At 38.6% G+C, this 18,634-nt stretch overlaps 2 protein-coding genes across 2 annotated transcripts in view; one reads left to right on the top strand and one right to left on the bottom strand.

Moving 5' to 3' along the window:
* ZYG11B (zyg-11 family member B, cell cycle regulator) overlaps positions 1-18,634 on the bottom strand; it is a 90,552-nt gene that overhangs the window by 61,585 nt on the left and 10,333 nt on the right. Inside the window, exon 2 of the mRNA XM_059374760.1 lies at positions 2,588-2,753. Coding sequence (XP_059230743.1) covers positions 2,588-2,753 — 166 coding nt within the window. The remainder of the gene's footprint in view (positions 1-2,587; positions 2,754-18,634) is intronic.
* On the top strand, positions 102-763 carry LOC132001764 (dnaJ homolog subfamily A member 1-like). The gene has a single exon (XM_059376616.1). The coding sequence runs from the start codon at positions 104-106 to the stop codon at positions 650-652; it is 549 nt and encodes a 182-aa protein (XP_059232599.1). The 5' UTR covers positions 102-103; the 3' UTR covers positions 653-763.

Here is an 18,634-nt window from a genome sequence, read left to right as displayed (position 1 = left end):
GGGTCATGGGGAACGGATCAGTCCTAAAGATAGATGTAAAAGCTGCAATGGAAGGAAGATAGTTTGAGAGAAGAAGATTCTAGAAGTTCATATTGACAAAGGCATGAAAGATGGCCAGAAGATAACATTCCATGGTGAGAGAGACCAAGAACCAGGACTGGAACCAGGAGATATTATCATTGTTTTAGATCAGAGGGACCATGCTGTTTTTACTCAACGAGGAGAAGACCTTTTCATGTGTATGGACATACAGCTGGTTGAAGCACTGTGTGGTTTTCAAAAGCCTATATCTACTCTTGACAACCAAACCACTGTCATCACCTCTCATCCAGGTCAAATTGTCAAGCGTGGAGATATCAAGTGTGTGCTAAATGAAGGCATGCCAATTTATTGTAGGCCATATGAAAAGGGTCGCCTCATCATCCAACTGAAGGTAAATTTTCCTGAGAATGGCTTTCTGTCTCCTGATAAACTCTCTTTGCTGGAAAAACTCCTACCTGAGAGAAAGGAAGTAGAAGAGACTGATGAAATGGACCAGGTAGAACTGGTGGACTTTGATCCAAATCAGGAAAGACGGCGCCATTACAATGGGGAAGCATATGAGAATGATGAACATCATCCCAGGGGTGGTGTTCAGTGTCAGACCTCTTAATGGGGCCAGTGAATAACACTGCTGGCATTTTATGTGCAGTAGTGAATGAGTGAAGGACTATAATCATAGCTCACTACTTGCTATTGTTTTTGTTTTAATATTCAACTATAGTAGTGACAAGTTAAATGAAGAATAAACTCAAATATAAAAGCTCCAACTTTGCCCTGTATGTAGGATGACTTCAGTGTGGAAGATAAGTTTAATATTTGTAAAAACTGCTTTCAAAAAAAATCTCCCCTAGCATTTGTTAGGCCATACCTTGTAATTAATTTCAGTTCTATGTATATGAAACAGCTCAGACTGAAATGCTGGGTGTATGTATTGACTTCAGTGTATGACCCTTAATTGTTAAGCTATGAAGTTAAAACTTGTATTTAATTGGCAATCAGACAAAGAATTTGTAGAGAAGTGTTGGTCTATAGTTATGTTAAGTGGGATTCATTGTGATGCCTCTGCATCTATTGCCTCAACTGTTACTTGAAGATGGCATGCTATGTAATTTGGCCTGTGGTATCAGTGATAGAAAGGATACCTCTTTAAAGAAGGGGTTTGTCATATGCTGCTGCTTGAGGGCTTGCACTTGTAGAATTGCATTCCCTTCTGGGCCATCTTTTTCTTCCCCTTTTTTAAAATATATATATACACATATATGTATCAGCCCTGGTTATACTTTTTTGCCTTCTCTTTGGACCATGATAAGCTTCAGAGTAGTGGCTTCGGGAGCAGGGTAACTTACAGTGAAGAGACATTTATGTGGAGAAGTTTGCATGTATGAGATAGGAAGGTTTTTTTTTTTTTTTTTTTTTAAGGTATGTTATAGGCTTACTTTAAATAACTCTCCAAAGTAACTGTAATTTAATGTTGGTAGTATAGCAAATTATGATGAATAGCTTTAATTGTATGTTTAAAAAGTCATGTTCACAAGCTTAAATCTGGTTATCAGAATTAAGCAATTGGAATGTATGAATGTCTCCTTAATATACTGATTACAAAGCAAAAAAAAAAAAAAAAAAAACTTAATCAGAAATAACAAAAATCCTCTACATAAACAGAATACCACAGATAAGACTCTCCCAACTTATTTTCAAAATTCGTTTTTGAAAACAGAAGTACTAAATTAGCTATGCTTTCCCAATTCAAAGGTCAAAAGCAGAAACTCATTTTTCTGTAAGTGTTTATTTTTCCCACTGCCAAATGAAGACGTAAGGTACTTTACACCAGCAAACTTCTAAAGGGATATTTTGAAAGATAAGTTATTTTGGGGGCACCTGGGTTGCTCAGTGGGTTAAAGCCTCTGCCTTCGGCTCAGGTCATGATCTCAGGGTCCTGGGACCGAGCCCCACATCGGGCTCTCTGCTCAGCGGGGAGACTGCTCCCCACCCCGCCCCCCACCTGCCTCTCTGCCTACTTGTGATTTCTGTCAAATAAATAAATAAAATTTTTTTATTTTTATTTTTTTTTAAAGATTTTATTTATTTGACAGAGAGAGCAAGCGGGGGCAGGGGTCAGGGAGGAGTAGGCTCCCTGCTGAGCAGAGAGCCGGATGTGGGGCTTGATCCCAGGACTGTGAGATCATGACATGAGCCGAAGGCAGAGGCTTAACCCACTGAGCCACCCAGGCGCTCCACAAATAAAATCTTTTTTAAAAAAAAGTTATTTTGCCATGGGAAAAGCAGAAAAAGAACTAGAAAGAAAGAAAAAAAGAAAGAAAGGAAAAGAAAAGAAAGAGGAAGCAATTTTCCTAGATTAGAAAAGAAAAATGCTTATTCCAAATTACATAGTAAGTGGCAGGAAAGGAAAAAATAAATAAATTCCTTTTCCTGGAATCAGACTCATCTGGCCTTTTCTAAGAAAATAATTAAATGCCACAGCAGCACTCAAAATCCAATGCCAATTAACAGCACATAATTCTTATTTCCTCTGTGTATTTTTTACCATGAAAAGCCATAGTCTGAAGCAGTCGATCAGCCACCTCCTGTGGGAATACTCCAGGTTCCTGCAGACACAATGTTCCATCTTGTCTTGCTGAACAGAACTTCTCAAGATGAGTAGTCAGGAAATTCAAGCAGATATCAAGTAAGGAATAGGGAGATGCCTCCTCCTTGGAGCCCAGGAAAAAACATAAAGGGAAGACAAAAGTCAACAAATTAGTTTCCAGAAAAATAGAAAACAAAACTTTCATGAACTCATTCAAGAAGTATTTTTACTCAGTGTCTACCATACGTTAGATACTGTGTTAGGTGCTGGGACTACAATAGGTAACCCATGTTCTCAAGAGGCAGAAGAGAAACGTTTAAACAAATATTTACATAAAATATATTACATATTATATTAGAAGACATATCGAGTAGTACGTAAGTACAAGCCGGGTGTCCTAATCAGACAAGGATGGTCAGGGAAGACCTCAAGGTATAGCAGATTAATCTTCCTAAATTACTATCCATGACCATCCTCTGGTCAACTCTTCCACAAATTTCCAAGGGCCTGAAGACAAAAAATAAAATTCTTAGATTGTTAGACTGATGCCTGAGTCCTTCTAAAATCTAGACCAAATTTACTCTCAAACTTGATATCCCACAAAATCCCCATCCCAATCTGATAATTCAAATATGATTAATTTATTTGGGTAAAAGAATTTGCTATAGGTGTTAACATCCTCAAAATAGAAAAAAGTTAACCCTGTTATTCCAGTCTGAGGAATAAAGAACTAATCAAATAAGCACAAAGATTTAAGTGTAAGGGTTTTTGTTTTTTTAAATATTTTATTTATTTATTTGACAGAGAGAGATCTCAAGTAGGCAGAGAGGCAGGCAGAGAGAGAGAGGAGGAAGCAGGCTCCTTACTGAGCAGAGAGCCCAATGTGGGACTCGATCCCAGGACCCGGAGATCATGACCTGAGCCGAAGGCAGCGGCTTAACCCACTGAGCCACCCAGGCGCCCCAAGTGTAAGGGTTTTAACTATAGAAATAAACACTGTAAATGTCCCCAGTAGTACAATATAATTAAAATATAATTATAGTAGCTATCATCCATTAGAAGCTTTTATGACTGCTGAGTATCATACATGAATTATCCATTATTTCACTTATTCCTTCATCCCATTTTATTTTTATTTTTTTTAGTAATTTTTTAAAAGATTTTATTTATTTATTTAACAGAGAGAGGGAGAAATCACAAATAGGCAGAGAGGCAGGCAGAGGGGGAAAGCGAAGTAGGCTCCCCACCGAGCAGAGAGCCCGACGTGGGGCTCAATCCCAGGACCCTAAGATCATGACCTGAGCAGACGGCAGAGGGTTAACCCACTGAGCCACCCAGGCACCCCCCTTCATCCCATTTTTAAAAGTAGTCAAACAGGGACGCCTGGGTGGCTCAGTTGGTTAGGCAGCTGCCTTCGGCTCAGGTCATGATCCCAGCGTCCTGGGATCGAGTCCCACATCGGGCTCCTTGCTCCACAGGGAGCCTGCTTCTCCCTCTGCCTCTGCCTTCCACTCTGCCTGTGCTCGCTCTCACTCTCTCTCTCTCTGACAAATAAGTAAAAAAAAAAATCTTAAAAAAATAAATAAATAAAAGTAGTCAAACATTATCTTCATTTCTAAAGTTTTGTGGGGTTTTTGTTTTTTTGTTTTTGTTTTTTAATCTGATTAGAGAGAGAGCACAAGCAGGGGAACTGGGAGGAGAAGCAGACTCACTGCCAAGCTGGGAGCCCGATGTGGGGCCTTGATCACAGGACTCTCGGGCCATGCCTTTCTCTCAGACCATGACCTGAGCCAAAGGCAGACGCCCAACCAATTGAGCCACCTAGGCATTCCCATCTTTAAAGTTTTAATTGAAAACTGGCTTAGAGGCGCCTGGGTGGCTCAGTGGGTTAAGCCGCTGCCTTCGGCTCAGGTCATGATCTCAGGGTCCTGGGATCGAGTCCCGCATCGGGCTCTCTGCTCAGCAGGGAGCCTGCTTCCTCCTCTCTCTCTCTCTGCCTGCCTCTCTGCCTGCTTGTGATCTCTCTCTGTCGAATAAATAAATAAAATCTTTAAAAAAAAAAAAAAAAGAAAACTGGCTTAGAAAAGTAACATCTTTCTCAGCATTCTGCATAGTCAGTGATAAAGTATAGTGTCAAATTAAAAACTGACTCAGGAGCACAACTCTTAGCCACATTATACTATACATGTGACATTTTAATGGGAGCTATTAAACATTACATTTCAAAAATATAGGGGCACCTGGGTGGCTCAGTAGATTAAGCTTCTGCCTTCAGTTCAGGTCATGGTCCCAGGGTTCTCAGGATTGAGCCCCACGTCATACTCCCTGCTCAGTGGGGAGCCTGCTTCTCTCTCTCTCCCTCTGCCCCTCTGCTCCTGCTCTCTTTCTCACTCCCGGTCGTTCGCTCTCTTTCTCACTCCCGGTCGTTCACTCTCTCTCTCAAATAAATAAATAAAATCTTAAAAAAAAATGCCAAGGAATTGACAACAATGAAAAATTACTAGAACATTAAAAAGAAAAAAAGTTCAGCAAGGCTGTAGGATATAAGTTCTACTTTATTTACAATGCATCATATCAATTATATCTATATGATTATACTGAACAATCTGAAAGTGAAAATAAGAAAACAATTCCATTTATAATAACATCAAAGAGAGTAACATATTTAGAAATAAATTTTAGGAAAAAAGTATAAAATAAAAAATTAAAGCCAACTCAAATAGAAAAACATCAATATTCATAGATCAGAAGATTTAATATTGTTAATTGTTCTATAGTTTCAATACAATCCTTATCAAAGTCCAACTTACTTTTTCACAGAAATTAACAAGCTCATCCTAAAATTCATATGGAAATACAATGGACCTAGAATAACTGAAATAATACTGAGAAAAAAAAACAATCTGGAGGACTCACACTTGTCAATTTTAAAACTCACTACAAAGCTATAGTAACCAAAACACTGTGGTACTGGCATAAGAATATATATATATAAATGAAACAGAACTGTGAATCCAAAAGTAAACTGTAATATTTATGATCAATTTTTTTTTCCTATGGTCAATATTTTTGACAAGGATACCTGCACAATTCAATGGGCAAAAGAATAGGTTTTTAAACAAATGGTGCTGGACATGCAAAAGGATGAAGACAGTGTTCTACCTCATGTCATATACAAAAATTAACTAAAGATGGATCAAGACCATAAATGTAAGAGCTAAAATTATAAAGCTCTTGGAAGAAAACACAGGTATAAATTTTGGTTTTGTGTTAGTAAACAGTTTCTTAGATATAGCACCAAAAGAACAAACAACTAAAGAAAAGTAGAACATAAGTTGAACCTCATCAAAATAAGAAAATTTGGGAGGCACCTGGCTGGCTCAGTTGGTTAAGCATCCACCTTCAGCTTAGGCCACGATCCCATGATCCTGGGATGGAGCCCCACATTGGTCTCCCTGCTCGGTGGGGAGTCTGCTTTTCCCTCTGTCCCTCCCCCAGCTCATGCAAGCACATGCTCTCTTTCTCACTCTCAAATAAAATCTTAAAAAAAGAGAAATTTTGTCCTTCAAAGATCATCATCAAGACAATGAAAAGAAAGACCACAAAATGGGAGAAACTATTTGCAAATCATATATCTAAGAAGAGATTTGAATCTAGAATATAAAAGTAACTAGATGGGAGGATGGGGTAACTTGGTGAGGGGAATTAATGAGGGCACATAATGTCGTGAGCTCTGGATGTATATGCAACTGGTAAGTTATTGAACACTACATCTGAAACTAATGATGTACTATAAGTTGGCTAATTTAATTTAAATTAAAAAGGAAAAAAACTTGAATTTTAAAACAAAAAAATATATATATAGGTAACTCTTATGACTCAACAATAAAAAGCCAACTCAATTAAAGACAGGCAAAGGTGGGGTGCCCGGGTAGCTCAGTGAGTTAAAGCCTCTGCCTTTGGCTCAGGTCATGATCGCAGCCCCGAATCGGGCTCTCTGCTCAGCAGGGAGCCTGCTTCCCTTCCTCTCTCTATGTCTCTCTCTCTGCCTGCTTGTGATCTCTGTCTGTCAAATTAAAAAATAAAATCTTTAAAAAAAAAAAAAAACAGGCAAAGGTCTGAATAGACATTTCTCCAAAGAAATACAAATGACCAAAAATCAAATGAAAAAGAAAAAAAAAAAAAGGAAAAAAACATCAAATGAAAATATGCTCGAGGCTCCTGGGTGGCTCAGTGGGTTAAAGCCTCTGCCTTCTGCTCAGGTCATGATCCCATGGTCCTGGAATCGAGGCCCACATTGAGCCCCACATCAGGCTTCCTGCTCAGCAGGGAGCCTGCTTACCCCCCCTCCCGCTCTCTCTGCCTTCCTCTCTGCCTAACTTGTGATCTGTCTGTCAAATAAATAAATAAAGTCTTAAAAAAAAAAAAAAGAAGAAAGAAGAAAAAATGCTCAAAATCATTAATGACCAGGGAAACGCAAATCAAAATCATAATGAAATAACACCTCACATCCATTAGGGTGGTTAAAGCAGGGAGTCACTAAGTGTTGGTGAAGATGTACAGAAACTGCAACTCTCATACATTGCTGGTAGGAATATTAAATGATGCAGACACTTTGGGGAAAAGTCTACCAATTACCATATAACCTAGTAATTTGACCCCTGGATATTTACCCAAGAGAAATGGAAAACTTGTACATGAAATGTTTATAGAAGCATTATTCATAATAGTTAAAAGGTAGAAACACCACAAATATCCACCAACTGATGAATGGATAAATAAAATATGGCTTATCTACATAATGGAATACTATTTATTTAGCAAAAAAAGGAATCCTGATATGCCACACAGCATGGATGGACCCTGAAAATAGTATGCTAAGTGGGGCACCTAGCAGGCTCATAGAGAAGAGCATGCAACTCTTGGACATGAGTTGAAGCTCCATGTTGGATATAGAGATTACTTAAAATAAATAAACAACTTTTTAAAGATTTTATTTATTTATTTTGAGAGAGAGAGAGAGAAAGGGAGAGTGCATGCATGAGACTGAGAGAGCACAAGCAGGGGGTACAGCAGAGGGAGAGGGAGAAGCAAGCTTCTAGCTGAGCAGGGAGCCTGATGTAGGGCTCCATCCCAGGACCCTGGGAATGACCAGAGCCGAAGGCAGATGCTTAGCTGATTGAGCCAGCTAGGTGCCCCAATAAATATATATAACTTAAAAAAATAGTATGCTAAGTGAAAAAAGGCAGTGACAAAAGATCATATATTGTATGATTCCATTTATATAAAATATCCAAAATAGGCAAATCTATAGAGACAGAAAGTAGAATACTGGATGCCAGGGTTGAGAGGAGGAGGAGTTGGAAGGAAAATGGGAAGTAAATGCTAATGGTTACAGGGCTTCTTTTTGGGGTGATGAAAATGTTCTAAAATTCATTGTGGTTACAGTTAGACAACTCTATGAATATATTAAAAAACCACTGAATTGGGACACATTTTAAATGAGTGAACTACACGGCATATGAATTATGTCTTAATTAAGTTGTCATAAAAAATATTTATAGGGGCGCCTGATGGGCTCAGTTGGTAGAGCATGTGACTCTTTATCTCAGGGTCGTAAGTTCAGGCCCAATGTTGGGCATGGAGCTTATGTAAAAAAAGTAATTGATAAAACTGTAAATAAATATAAGACTAGAAATAAATAAATCAAAATATTAAAGTTAACTTTTGGTCATATGCTATCAGTTTCTTCTCCGAAAAAAAAAAAATCAAACTTTCTATGCAGCACAGATTTCTATAATCAAAAAACATTATTAAAATATTTACATATTATTTTACAGTTTACAAAGCGCTTTCACATTCACATATTTGACATTATAATAACTGAGTAAAGTGGGTAACAAACACATTATTTTATAAATAAGGAAATAGCCTTCATAAAAGTTAAATGGCTGGCCCAGTGTGACATAGACTACTTGGAAGCCCAACCCTATTATTTGTTCTCTTTTTCTACATTAATAAAGTCTTTTATTATCTGAACACACAACCACCTGTAATAAAGACTACATATCCCAGGTTCCTCTGCAGCTAGATGTAGCAAGGACACATTAGAAAAATTTCAAAGGAAATAATTAATCAAATTCAACTTCTGCCACACAGAACTTTGCTTATTCTCTCTTATTTCCTGAGTTGTAACAATGAATTCTTCCTGCTTTTTCTATTCTTTATTGTACCATCATCCTAAATATTAAAAATTCATTAGTCAGATGAAATAAGCTACACTTTCACCTCATTTGGTAAATTTCAAAATAATCTATTTATTTTGCAGAAGAGAAAATGGATGTAGTTGTATAATTGCCAGAGGGAAGATATATAAACCTTTTTATTTTTAAAGATTTTATTTATTTATTTGACAGACAGAGATCACAAGTAGGCAGAGAGGCAGGCAGAGAGAGAGAGGAAGGGAAGCAGGCTCCCTGCTGAGCAGATGAACAGAGAGCCCAATGCGGGACTCGATCCCAGGACCCTGAGATCATGAACTGAGCCGAAGGCAGAGGCTTAACCCACTGAGCCACCCAGGCACCCCTAAACCTTTTTTTTTTTAATTTTATTTATTTATTTGACAGAGAGAGATCACAAGTAGGCAGAGAGAGAGAGGGAAGCAGGCTTCCTGCTGAGCAGAGAGTCCGATGCAGGACTTGATCCCAGGACCCTGAGATCATGACCTGAGCCGAAGGCAGCGGCTTAACCCACACTGAGCCACCCAGGCACCCAATATATAAACCTTTCTGAGAACATACTTTTAGCAAGACACTTAGCAGAACAAACCCAGGAAGTAATGAACACTTAGAATATTTAAGTAATCATTCTTTTTTTATTTTTAAGAGATTTTTTTTTTTTAATTTATTTGACAGAGAGAGCACACACAAGCGGGGAGTGGCAGGGAGAGGAGAAGCAAGCTCCTTGGAGAACAGGAGACAGATGCAGGGCTCTATCCCAGGACCCTGGGATCATGACCTGAGCCAAAGGCAGGCACTTCACTGAGCAACCCAGATGCCCCAATATACTACCTTTTCAAATTTACATACCAGTTTGTTTTGTTTTGTTTTGTTTTGTTGACAGACAGATCACAAGCAGGCAGAGAGGCAGGCAGAGAGAGAGAGAGAGAGAGGAGGCAGGCTCCCCGCTGAGCAGAGAGCCCGATGTGAGGCTCGATCCCAGAACCCTGGGATCATGACCCGAGCCGAAGGCAGAGAGGCTTTAACCACTGAGCCACCCAGGCGCCCCTACATACCAGTTTTGAATATAATATCTCAGCTGATACTCAAAGTGGGCCTGTGATGTGAACAAGGATAATCACCCCCATTTAAAGATGAAGAACAGAGAGGTTATGTATCAAGCCAGTGACAGAACTAGAACTGTAATTAGGTTATCTAAGATCTACTCCAAAACCTAAACTGCCATGATTCCCCAAATCCTAGTAATTAAAGCTAACACAGAAGTATTGAAAGATCAGTGTTCCTACCTTATTTTTAAACAAACAGCAGCACAGGAAGACTAAAAAAGAAACGATAAAGCAGAAGCTAGAACTCAGTGTCTAAACAATTCATCTCTTGGAAATTCCTACTCAGATTTTCCCCCTTAACAACTAGGTACACCACTGCCAGAGGAACACAGCTCCTACTAAAATAGCAGGAGAGAGAGGAAAGAGGTCAAATCTGACTTCATTTGAATCACAAAGTAATCTACACAGTTCTAAAGATAAAAGAATTTCTAGGATGAACAAACAGGAAAGTTCTTTTTAATTAACTGAAATGGATTCTCAATCTGACCTAACCCGGGTCTTTAATCCGCAGCTCCTATTGGTACACTAAAGTATTACTGAATGCAACCTACTGTTTATTTAACACGGTTCCTTAAGCAACGTAACAGGCACTTTGACAACTCTGAGCCTTTTTTTTAGATTAGTACTTTTACGTGGGAACATCTCACATGTCCTTCAAATTCAGTCAAATATCCCTAGTTCGGGGATGCCTTTGTTAATTTCCAAGGCAGAATTTTACTCTCAGCACCTGACAAATTAAACTGCACATAACAACAGCTTTTAGGTACTGAATGACAGCTATGTGGTACTAGGCACTAATCTAGCTTCTTCACATATGCTTGCAATCTTCAAAAGTTTGTTTTGAACAAGGGAGATAAACAGGCTCAGAGGGGCGCCTGGTGGCTCAGTCAGTTAAGCATCTGCCTTCAGTTCAGGTGATCCCAGGGTCCTGGGATGGAGCCCTGCATTGTCAGGATCCCTGCTCAGTGGGGAGCCTGCTTCTGCTTCTCCCTCTTTGCTGCTCCCACTGCTTGTGCTCTCTCGATTTACCAAATAAATAAAATCTTTAAAACAAAACAAAAAAACTGAGGTTCAGAAAAATTAATTTAGGGGCACCTGGGTGGCTCAGTGGGTTGGGCCTCTGCCTTTCACTCAGGTCATGATCTCAGGGTCCTGGGACCAAGCCCCACATCAGGCTCTCTGCTCGGCGGGGAGCCTTCTCCCCCGCCCCCTCTGTCTGCCTCTCTTCCTACTTGTGATCTCTCTTTCTCTCTGTCAAATATATTAATAAAATCTATTTTAAAAATTTAATTTACACGTCAAAGACAAACAGCCAGCAGATGGCAGAAAAGAATAAAAATTAAAAGTTATTTTTCATGAAACACTAAGCCTCAGGTTCTGGTTCAGACTTCTGTAGATACAAGAGTTCTCTTAATTTCTACATCCTATGAATCAAGCACCATTACAATCTGCATTTTAAAAATGGGGAAACTGAAGTTTAGGTTAAATATCTTCCTTATATTTACACAGCCAACATGTTGCTAAACTGGGACTCCCAAAACAAGAATGAGACCACCATAGTCTATATTTTTAAGCTCTTAACCACTATGCAAATTCTAATCATAATTATTGAGTTCATACTACTTGTTAATATATGCTGTATGCTATAAACTATGTTAAGCACTTTACATACATAATTTCATTTACTTTTCATAAAAAATCCTTAAGTTAAATTCTTTCAGTATCCCCATTCTACAAAGATGAGGATACTGAAGTTTTGAGAGGTTTATTTATCTATGATGATACAGCTAAGAAGTGGCAGAGCCAGAATTAGACTCCAGGCAATCTGACTGTAGAGTTCAGTTTGTGCTTTAATAAATCATTACATAGGCAGGGACCCTGGGTGGCTCAGTGGGGGTTAAAGCCTCTGCCTTCCCAGGGTCCTGGGATGGAGCCCCACTTCGGGGCTCTCTGCTCAGCAGGGAACCTGCTTTCCCCCTCTCTCTCTGCCTGCCTCTCTGCATACTGTGATCTCTGTCTGTCAAATAATAAATAAAATCTTTAAAAAAAATCATTACATAAGCTGCCATTTATATTTGATTCCAAATCTAGGTTTCTTTTACAATCCCATATTAATCAGTTTTTATGACTGTATGTCTCCCCAACAAGACCATGATGTTTTTCAAGTTCAAGGAACCTATTAACGGCTTCTTCATATCCACAGCACGCAGCATAGTCCCTGACATTTGCTGATTTAAAAAAAAAAAAAGAAAAGAAAAGAAAAAGGAGTTCAAATTAGAAGACTAGTAAAGGGACTTGCCCTGTGTCACAATATTTCTAAGAAGTGGGGCCAAGGGGTGCCCGGGTGGTTCACTTAGTTAAGCACCTGCCCTTCAGCTCATGGCATGATCTTGGGGTCCTGGCACTGAGCCCTGTGGCAGGGTCACTGCTCAGCAGGGAGTCTGCTTCTCCCTCCCCCCTCTTCCTGCTTATGTTCTCTCTCTCTCTCTCAAATAAATAAATAAAATCTTTAAAAAAACAAAACAAAACTGGGGCTAAGACCCCACCAAGATCTGTTAATGATAATGAAGTCCATACCTTTTCCACTATACCATACTATCTCTCAGAACAATTATAACTTTGGCACTGATATAAATTCCAAAAAACAATTTGAGGGCCATGGCTCAGACATGAGGTGATAATGCTGTGGATTAGGGAACAGGCAATGAAAATGGAAAAAAAATCAAAAGTGAAAAATAATTTGAGGGAAGAATTAACAACATCAAGTAAGCATTTCTGAACCTCCAGTATTTAGCACGATGCTTGGCACTCTACTAAACAGGCAACTGTTATTTGAAGGATTGACCAACATTCATATAGCATACTTTTGACATATTATTATCTCATTTAGAACTCACAACAGTCTTGTGGAGCTGGTATAGTAGACACTATTTTGTATAGGAGAATACCAGAGCTCAGAAAGAATAACAAACCCAAATTCATCCAGTTAGAATGTGGCAGAATCGAGCCAAGGTATCAAGGTATTTAATATCAAACATCTCACCATTTTTTTCATTTCATGTAGCACCCTCTGGTGAGAGAGGAAGGGAGGTGGAGGAAGGGAAGCTGGGATATTAAAAAAAAATAATAACTCCAAGATTTAATGTAGGAGTTAACCAGGGTAACCAGGGAGGAAAAAAAAAGGTGGGGGGGGGGGGGGGCAAGAGAGAAGCATGATAAACCACAGGAGATAAAATGCTAAAAGTTTGGGCAATTTTGGTGAGTGCTATGTGAGAATTCCTTGTATTATTTTTGCAACATTTTTAAGTCTGAAATTGTCAAAAAGTTAGAAAATAAAAATAAAAAACAAAATAGTGGATATGGAATACTTCCATAACCTCACTGACAAAACTAGTAAGAAGACTAGGCAAAGCATTCTTTCTTCAGGGGAATTTGTTGTAGTCATGGAGAGTCTGTTCTGCTCAGGCAAGGACAGAAAAGGAACTAAGGCTCCAGTGAAAGAACTGAGCTGAATATGCAGATTTAAATAGCATCCCCTAGTAGTGACAGCTGAATTGTAAGAATAGATAAATTCTCAGAGGGAGTGATCAGGAGAGATAACTAAGCCCTGTAATTAACTACCACAAGTACAGCAAGTGGAGAATAACTTGGTCCCTGAACAATCCCTGAAAAAAATACCCTACAGCAAATAGCTAAAACAATAATTCCAGTACAAAACAAGAGTGCAGTTCTTTTTATTTATTTTTTTAGTTAATGTGGTGGTTTTTTTTTTTTAAGATTTTATTTATTTATTTGACAGACAGAAATCACAAGTAGATGGAGAGGCAGGCAGAGAGAGAGAGGGAAGCAGGCTCCCTGCTGAGCAGAGAGCCCGATGCGGGACTCGATCCCAGCACCCTGAGATCATGACCTGAGCCGAAGGCAGCGGCTTAACCCACTGAGCCACCCAGGCGCCCCATAATGTGGTGTTTTCTAGAACAGGATATAATCCTGACATAGTGATTTATTCAAATAAAATTTGCCCAGATTGGTCCTCTCAAATACTGCTAGTAAGAGTGTAAACTGGGACAATTTGTCTGGAAATGAAAAAGATTCAATATTCATAAAAACACCCACATTCAAAAAATAAAATATAGGGGCGCCTGGGTGGCTCAGTGGGTTAAAGCCTCTGCCTTCAGCTCAGGTCATGATCCCGGGGTCCTGGGATCGAGCCCCACATCGGGCTCTCTGCTCAGCGGGGAGCCTGCTTCCTCCTCTCTCTCTCTGCCTGCCTCTCTGCCTACTTGTGATCTCTGTCTGTCAAATAAATAAATAAAATCTTTAAAAAATAAATAAATAAAATAAAAATAAAATATAAAAAACAAAACAAAACAAAAACCACCAACACTCTTGGTCCAGTACTTCATTAGGTAGAATTTACCTAAAAATAGTAAATAATCAGAGATAATAACAAAGGATTTTACATAAAGGGACTTATCACAGTTTTTCTGACCAAAAAAAAAAAAAAAAAACCCAAACAACAACAACAAAAAACCCACACATTCAAATGGCTAAAATAGAAAGAAATGGTAAGCAAATCATAGTATGTCAATTCTATATAATACTACACAGCAATATGTATGTTTCTGAATAACTTTTAATGACATGGCAAAATGCTAGGAGTAGAATATTACTAAGCTAAATAAAAACTATACGAAGCAGGATTTCAATTAAACATCTACACAGCCATAGGAAATTATATTGCCTGAAAAACATTTCAGAAGCTTAAAAAGTTACCTCTAAATTAAATATGTTTTTTTTTTAATTTTATTTATTTATTTGACAGAGAGAGAGAGAGATCACAAGTAGGTAGAGAGGCAGAGAGACAGGCAGAGAGAGGGGGAAGCAGGCTCACTGCCGAGCAGAAAGCCCGATGCAGGGCTCGATCCCAGGACCCTGAGACCATGACCCGAGCCTAAGGCAGAGGCTTAACCCTCTGAGCCACCCAGGCGCCCCTAAATTAAATATGTTGTAGTGTATCTATACAGAAGAACAAGGGAGAGATGAAATAAAAAAGGACAGAGGATACCTCAAGGGTAGGGGGTTATGGCATAGAGAAACACACGGGGTAAAACTGCAGTGGTCAAGTTCTATTTTTTAAGTTGGGATGCCAGGTTTTTAGCTATTTGTTTATTATGTTTCATGACTTACACAAATGTTTCATATGGCTTTCTGAACATATCAAATTATTAAAAATGGAAAAAGACTAAAATAAAAATTAGTGAAAATGAAGAAAAGCTGTTTCTGTGCCTTTTTTTTTTTTTTTAAGATTTTATTTATTTATTTGAGGTGGGGCAGGGGAGCAAGCACAAGCAGTGGGGGTGGCAAGCAGAGGGAGAAGCAGGCTCCCAGCTGAGCAAGGAGCCTGATGTGGGGCTTGATCCCAGAACCCTGGGATCATGACCAGAGCCCAAGGCAGCCACTTAAGAGACTGCCTCTGTTTTTGCTTTCCAAATATTGTAAGATAACCAAGAAACTGTCATTTTATCAAAGATATTTTTCAATACGTGTATTCAAACTAAAAGACATTTTTATTAGACTCAGTAACATTTTAATTTTGAATGAAAACATTTATGTATATATACACATATAAATATGTAACTTCTCATCACTGCTCTTATACCTTTTTCTTACACAGTCTTACATTCCCCAGAGGTTTAAATATCTGGTAATGATGGACTGGGTTGCAAAGGAGTCTTGGGAGAATTTGCAGAGGAAAAGCAGAGGAGCAGCTATGATATAAAAGGGAAACAGAGAAGAAATAAAATGAGATTTTTGAGAAGCATATCTGTGAACTCCGTTCTACTTTACATGTTCTAAAATTTGCAAATAAAGACTTAAAGAGTTATTCTGAAATGACTTTTTGGCTCCAAGGGATTGTGCTGCATGGATTATGACATTGCTAGATACATAGACTAGATACATAGGAAACAACCTAAACAGTTATACATAAGCAATTAAAGAATGTATCCTACTATTATGCATATAATTTATACACCTATCTTCTCCTCTGCACCTGCCTTTAGATATCATAGAGCAGGGCACTCCTTGAAGGAACAAAACAGAGGAAAAGGATGACTAGAATGAAAGGAAATCAGAAAAGGTTTTTTTTTTTTTTTTTTTTTTTTTAAGATTTTATTTATTTATTTGACAGAGAGAAATCACAAGTAGGCAGAGAGGCAGGCAGAGAGAGAGAGAGAGAGGAGGAAGCAGGCTCTCCGCTGAGCAGAGAGCCCAATGCGGGACTCGATCCCGGGACCCTGAGATCATGACCTGAGCCGAAGGCAGCGGCTTAACCCACTGAGCCACCCAGGTGCCCCTCAGAAAAGGTTTTGACATGCATTACCTAGGGGAGGCACAAAAGGCTCCCAGATGTTGGGGGAAAAAAAAATAGGAATTTTCATCAATATACATCTGTCTGGCATTTCAATTTATAAAGCTTTTTCAAAACAATCATGACGACTCTGTGAGTTATGAAGAATAGAAATTATTTCTGTTAGGAACCTGAGGTTTACCAAAGTAATGTTCACCAGTGGTAGCCATGTTCCCTTTATATATGCTTTTCCTTCTTTCTAGAATGCCCTTCTGCACCTTTCCATCTATCAAGTTCCTATTCATACTACAAGAGCCAGTATCTATGTCCACATCTCCATAATGTCCCTCATATACCAAAACATAGGCAGATATAATCACACTACTTTGTATATAGCTCTATTACAGTCACCTACTTTTGCTTACATGGCTGTCTCCCCCTTTAGACTGTGATTCAAGAAAAACAGTTCTCAAATTTTTTTTTTCCTGTGGCCCAATTAGTGGGGCAGAAAAACTTCACAGCCTACCCACTTTGGTTCCCAAATTCCAGATGGAAAGAGTGTTAACAATGAAGTATCATTATAAGGAAATTTTATAAATACCTGGTTTAACAATAAGAAAATGAATGTTTCCTATTTGATTAACAATACATTGTCAAAGTCTAAATTTGGAAATTTTTATGTCAAAAATGTTATTAATGCAAATACACATCAACACACACGAGATTAACCAAATAAAACACAACAAATGACACCAATAATGAAGTTAAATTGACAATTCATAATTAAGATTCAAACCTAGCAACCATACAAAAACTACCAACTCAAGAACACTGCTGACGCACTGATTACAAAGCTCTCTTCCAAGAAATTACAGGAATTCCAAAAAGCTCCATTTGTACATATGCAGTAGGAGCTTTGTAACACTTGCAAGTGTCAGATTTCTTCATAAAAGACTAGAGTCTTTCAGTAAACTCCTAATCCACTAACTTTAACTTTATGACTACTAAACTGCAGTAATACTTACTAAGTAAGTAGTCCTCCAGTATGGGGCCTTTAGTACATAAAAATTAATGTCTGAGGAACTACATCATTTATAAGCCCCTAGGAGTCAGGAAAGGATTTTTAGAACAGTTCATCATCTATCAGAGGAACTCAATGTCTCACATATTAAAACAACTAGAGTTAAGACCTGAGCCTTGGGGCCCCTGGGTGGCTCCGTGGGTTAAAGCCTCTGCCTTTGGCTCGGGTCATGATCCCAGGGTCCTGGGATTGAGCCCCGGAGAGCCTGTTTCCTCCTCCTCTCTCTCTCTCTCTCTCTGCCTGCCTCTCTGCCTACTTGTGATCTCTGTCAAATAAATAAATAAAATCTAAAAAAAAAAAAAAAAAAAGACCTGAGCCTTATCCATTTTTGTGTCCCCTCCTCTGGTACAGAGCAAATGATCAGTGTCTACTGAGTATGTGAATAAATGAACTACCTATAAGCAGATTCCCTACTTTTTAAACACTGCTTTTTATAAGAACATGGTACAGTGAGGGGTAGGAGATAATGGAGAGAGGGCAAAAAAAAGAACAGCTCCTCAAAACAGCTTTTTCCACTTGACTACTTCCTAATAGCCAGAAAATGTCTGAGATATTAGCTCTCTTTCCCTCTCTTCAGAAAAGACACACTGGTATAAGCAGTACATCTTTTTGAACTGCTTTCCTTTCTTCAGAACCCAGTTCCACACCTTCCACACAACAGGATCCCTTCCTTCACAAAAAAGATCCCTCCTTATCTATCACGCATTAAAATCCTAGCTCCAGAATTCCTTCTAACTACAATGTCTCTGTAAAAGCCATTTCATTTTTGTGCCTCAGCTTCCTTATACATAAAATGATATTTGTAATAGTTTTCCTTTCACTTCATAAGGTTATTGTATCAAATAAACGATAAGAATATGCTCTGTTTGCTCTAAGACACTGTTACAAGGGACATCCATAAAGTGTATTCTTCCTGGTAATTAACTGAAAGAGAAACCTCATTACAGAGAGATTCTGGAGGCCACAGGGTCTGTCTTTGAGGAATCTCATATGGACTCATTAGCTCTTTCTAAACCTTCTCGTGGCTTTCTTTTAATCATCCTTAATCTTTTTTTTTTTTTGCTTTCTTATATGCTCTTTCCTTAAAGTATTTAGTCATCTATACAACACTCAAGCTAGAAGCATTCTCAGTCACTCCCCCATGACTTAGTTATCTATTTTATAGGTTGGATTGTTTTATAGTTTTAAAAGCTTCATCGGTTACTGCCAGGGTCATGGTAAAGCAGC

Source organism: Mustela nigripes, chromosome 14, assembly GCF_022355385.1.
Source record: "Mustela nigripes isolate SB6536 chromosome 14, MUSNIG.SB6536, whole genome shotgun sequence".
NCBI classification, from domain to species: Eukaryota; Metazoa; Chordata; class Mammalia; order Carnivora; family Mustelidae; genus Mustela; species Mustela nigripes.
Note: the sequence above shows the minus strand (reverse complement) of the source record. Positions and strands in the feature narration are given on the sequence as shown.

Bases quoted from the DNA above. Each gene is read 5' to 3' on its own strand.
- LOC132001764 (XM_059376616.1), top strand. From the start codon at position 104: ATGAAAGATGGCCAGAAGATAACATTCCATGGTGAGAGAGACCAAGAA.